Source organism: Camelina sativa, chromosome 9 (genome assembly GCF_030686135.1).
Source record: "Camelina sativa cultivar CO46 ecotype springtype chromosome 9, ASM3068613v1".
In the NCBI taxonomy this organism is placed as follows: Eukaryota; Viridiplantae; Streptophyta; class Magnoliopsida; order Brassicales; family Brassicaceae; genus Camelina; species Camelina sativa.
The window spans coordinates 8,265,832-8,270,096 of NC_141888.1; the positions used below are offsets into that span (position 1 = coordinate 8,265,832).

At 44.3% G+C, this 4,265-nt stretch overlaps 1 protein-coding gene across 1 annotated transcript; it reads left to right on the forward strand.

Annotated features, from left to right (window-relative positions):
• Positions 1 to 2,402: 2,402 nt before the first annotated feature.
• Positions 2,403 to 3,719, forward strand: LOC147937909 (uncharacterized). Its single transcript, XM_087465354.1, has 4 exons — positions 2,403 to 2,559; positions 2,784 to 2,990; positions 3,108 to 3,305; positions 3,382 to 3,719. Exons 1-4 carry the CDS (start codon positions 2,403 to 2,405, stop codon positions 3,717 to 3,719), a joined length of 900 nt encoding a protein of 299 aa, XP_087321480.1.
• The last annotated feature ends 546 nt before the right edge of the window (positions 3,720 to 4,265 follow it).

Genomic DNA, 4,265 nt, shown 5'->3' on the forward strand with positions numbered 1-4,265 from the left:
ATATAAGAACAACGTCAAATACAGTGCCTTGGCACAAGGGGGTATGGTTTACTCATGCGACGCTGCGATTTGCATTTTGTGCATGGTTGGCGGTTCTGAATAGACTCTCAACTGGGGCTTGTATGGCACACTGGAACAGAGCATTAACGGGCCTATGCGGCTTCTTTAACAGGCATTTGGAGACGCGTGATCATTTGTTCTTCACATTCGAGTATGTATCACCCATATGGTCTGCTCTTGCTAAAGGTCTACTCAACACTAGCTATACTACTGATTGGACGGCGGTCGTGGCCTATATCTCCGAACCACATTGCGATCAGGTAGATGGATTTCTTATCTGCTATGTTTTTTAGGCTGTGCATCATACTGTTTGGCGTGAATGGAATGGTAAGCAGCATGGGGAGCCGTTTCATTCTATAGACATCCTCATCGGTTGGGTGGATAAGCAAGTCAAGGATCAGCTTACCATGATCCAACGTCTGGGGAATCATCGCTATGCTGAGGGCTACCAACGTTGTCTCCTCGCCCGCTCTCAGTCTTAGCTTCTGTTGCAGTCTCAATTTCTCCTACCTTATTGTTTCGTCAATTGTTTGTTTTTAAGCTTCTGTTTTAAGCTACTGTTGCACTTGTTGTAAAACAGTTAATTTTTTCTTTGAATATAATGTAACATTAAATTCAAAAAAAAAAAAGATATGATAGCAGAATTTCACGGAACAAATGCATAATGTGCCTCTTGGTTTAGTAGCTTTTTTGGATAAGAACAAGAAACACGAACAAAGAGGTTCAAGTCCTCTTCAAAGAAAGGATATCCCCAAAGAGAATAGACCAAAATCTGATTTTAGATCTAGAGAAATAAGAGTACCTGGGCTTTTTTGGTTCGGCTTCTCGATTCTGGTCAAAACTTCTTCTCTCTCTCTAAAAAAGCGATACAGTGAGTGCATTCTCTTTCCTCTGCTGTCGTCAATCACGACGTTGGAACCCTCCTCCCTCCCTTCTTTAATTCCCTCCCCTCATGGGGAAGCAAAAGTAGCGAAAAAGGGTTCCCCTTCGCCTGGTTCTCACTCTTCTTCTCTCTCAGCTCCATCTCAGCCTTCACCTCCACTCTCGCCACAGTCTCCTCCTCTGGTCCCCTCGGCTCCTTCAAGGGCCGTAATTGAGCATCCCGCCATCTCTAAAGTCACTGAATATGCCCAATCGACTGCCGAAAGGACAGACTTGGCCATCGCTCTTGTTACCTCCATATATCTGGACCCGATCCAGAACGCGGAAAGTGTAAGTGAGCTTAAGCAAGGTGGAGAGTCCCTGGATTCTACTCCTAAGCCTATAGGCGCTGATTCGGCCTCGCCCGTTTCAACCCCTCAAATCTCAGTAAGTTCTGAGATAGCCTAGATGACCCACCTACTGACAAATCGAGGAAACAAGCTTCCCCTGAGGATGATTCATGGGTCAGTCTAGTAAAGGGTAAGCTGCTCAAAAATAAAGGTGCATCCTTCACTCTTCCATCAGGTGAAGTGTGCGTCAAAATCCCAAATTCGGTGATTGAGAACAACTGCAAATCATGGGATTGTTTTATGTTGGGTCAGTTCTACTCGGACCCGCCAACTCAATGTACGCTCCATAATATTGTAAACGGTATTTGGAGAAAGCGATATAGGGACGTCTCTGTCTCAAAGCTGGATGGAAACGTTTTCCTCTTCTGCATCCCGAACATCTCTACCAGAAATCATAACATTTCCCAAAGATTATGATAAATTGAAGGGCAAACCATGTTCGTGGCAAAGTGGGAACCAGGAGTTGTGCCAAAGAAACCGAAACTGACCTCAGCTCCCATTTGGCTAGAACTTAGAAATGTTACCTTGCAATTCTTCAACGAAGAAGGTCTTGAGTATATAGTTGGACTAGTTGGGGAGCCCAAACACTTACATCCTTCAACGGCGAACAAATCAAATCTTGAAGTCGCAAAAGTATTCACCATCATCGACCCAAGAAAACCACTTCCAGAGGCAGTGAACGTCCAGTTTGAATCTGGTGAGATAGCGCGAGTCCTAGTATCCAGTCCCTGGATGCCACCTATATGCTCTTTCTGCAAAGTCATTGGTCACACTTTGAAGAGATGCTCAAAGGCTCCTATTACCTGTCCCTCATGTTCTTCTACAACTCATTCCATGGAGTCATGTCCCCGCCTGAATGAGTCTAAGATGAAGAGGAGGCAACAAAAGAAAAAGTCCCACTCGGCTGTAGGGGCTCCAGGACAAACTATAGCTCCGAACCAAATCTATGTTAAAGTCTCGGCAAAACCCATTACCTCAGCTGTTCCGTCGATGGTTCCCCCTTCTATGCTGGTCTCCCCTCCATCAAACCAGCTCGAATTCGAGAAATGAGAGTCTAGTAAGTCGTCCAACATGCTAGACAACAGCTCCAAGGGCTCTGGGAAGTCTTCAGTGGTAGAATCTGACTCCTCTGATATGCTCTCTTCAAGCGGAGAAGAAGACGTTGGGGACGCTTTTGAAGATAATTTCCAAAAGGTGTTGTCGAAGAGGCAGCGCAAGGTTCTTCGAGGCAAGAGCCTCAAAATTGCATAATTTCCTATGTGTAACCTTTTTGTCGTAATGTACGTGGCTTCAATATATATAGCCATAGAAGCGGATTTATAAAATGGATTAGGGGAACAAATTCCCTTTTTGGTGGTATAGTAGAGACTCATGTCAAGCAGGAAAAGATGAAGAAGTTTTTAAATAACCTTCTCCCTGGCTTGTTTTTTTACGACAACTATGGGTATTCAGATTTGGGGAAAATCTGGCTTGTCTGGGATCCAAGAGTTCAGGTAGTGGTGATGTCTAAATCTTTACAGATGATGACGTGTGAGGTCCTGCTTCCTGCAGCAAAGGATTGGATGATTCTCTCGATAGTCTATGCAGAAAATGAGGAAGGACTAAGAAAGGATATATGGGCTGAGATCATGAGTTTTGCAACCTTGCCTTTTATGTCTAGTAAAGCCTAGATTGTTTTAGCGGATTTTAATCAGGTTCTTCACCCTGGCGAACACTCCAATCCCGCCACTCTAAACGTTGGACGAAAGTTAAGAGATTTTAGGGAATGTCTTCTAGACTCTGATTTGTCGGACTTGACTTTTAGAAGAAACTCTTTCATGTGGTGGAACAAGTCAAAGTCTCGGACTATTTCTAAGAAGCTTGATAGAGTTTTGGTTAACTCTCACTGGCTCGAGCTCTACCCTTCATCTTATGCGGTGTTTGGAGAACCTGACTTCTCAGACCATGCTTCTTGTGAAGTTACTTTGGAGACTGGTACCTCAAGAGAAAAAAGGTTGTTCATGTTCTTCAAATTTTCTACTGCAGAACCCTGAATTTCTTCCCCTTGTAGCTGAGCAGTGGTTCAGTTCTCCTGTGACTGGTTCAGCAATGTTCAGAGTCTCCAGAAAAATAAAGTCACTAAAGGGTCCAATTCGGAGCTTCAGTAAGCAAAACTACTCTGGTATCAAGAAGCGAGTAGCTCAAGCCCATGATCATCTCTTACTCCTACAGAGTAATACCTTGGCTAATCCTACAGTTGCTAATGCAGTTCAGGAACTGGAGGCGGAGGAGATTTGGCACAGGCTGTTAAGGGCGGAGGAATCTTTTCTCCGGCAGAAGACGAGTATCTCTTGGTTTAAAGATGGAGACTGCAGCTCTGCGTTTTTTTCACAGAATTGCAGCCACTAGGAAAGCCAAAAATCATATCCATTATCTCGTGGGCTCAAATGATGTGAAGATTGAGTTGCAAGAGGATATTAGAAACCATTGTGTGAGTACTTCTCTGAACTGCTGGGAAGCCCAGACTTAACGCCGGGATTACTTCATAGCGACATGGAGCTTCTCCTCCTATATCAAGCCTCCCTAGCTCAACAACAGTTCATGGAGAAGATGTTTACAAAGGAGGAGATCAAAGAGGCTTTCTTCTCCCTACCACGCAACAAAACAAGCTGTCCCGATGGTTTTTCCGCTGAGTTCTTCATTGGTTGCTGGCCTATCATTGGTGTGGAGATAACAGATGCGGTCATGGAATTCTTCACTTTAGGGAGATTGTTATCATAGTGGAACGCTACAACGCTCATCTTGATTCCAAAGACTCCCAATGCAGCTAGAGTGACAGAGTTTAGACCAATCTCCTGTCTTAATATAGACTACAAAGTTATTTCAAAGCTCCTAGCATCTCGGCTTCAGTGGCTTTTGCCACATGTCATCTCTCCATCTCAGTCCGCTTTTATC

Excerpts from the sequence above, each read along its gene's own strand:
- LOC147937909 (XM_087465354.1), top strand. The coding sequence starts at position 2,403 with ATGCTAGACAACAGCTCCAAGGGCTCTGGGAAGTCTTCAGTGGTAGAA. Across the intron at positions 2,560-2,783 it reads GCAGCGCAAGGTTCTTCGAG|ATTTGGGGAAAATCTGGCTT; the intron begins GCAAGAGCCTCA and ends ATGGGTATTCAG. Across the intron at positions 2,991-3,107 it reads AACCTTGCCTTTTATGTCTA|ACTCTGATTTGTCGGACTTG; the intron begins GTAAAGCCTAGA and ends AATGTCTTCTAG.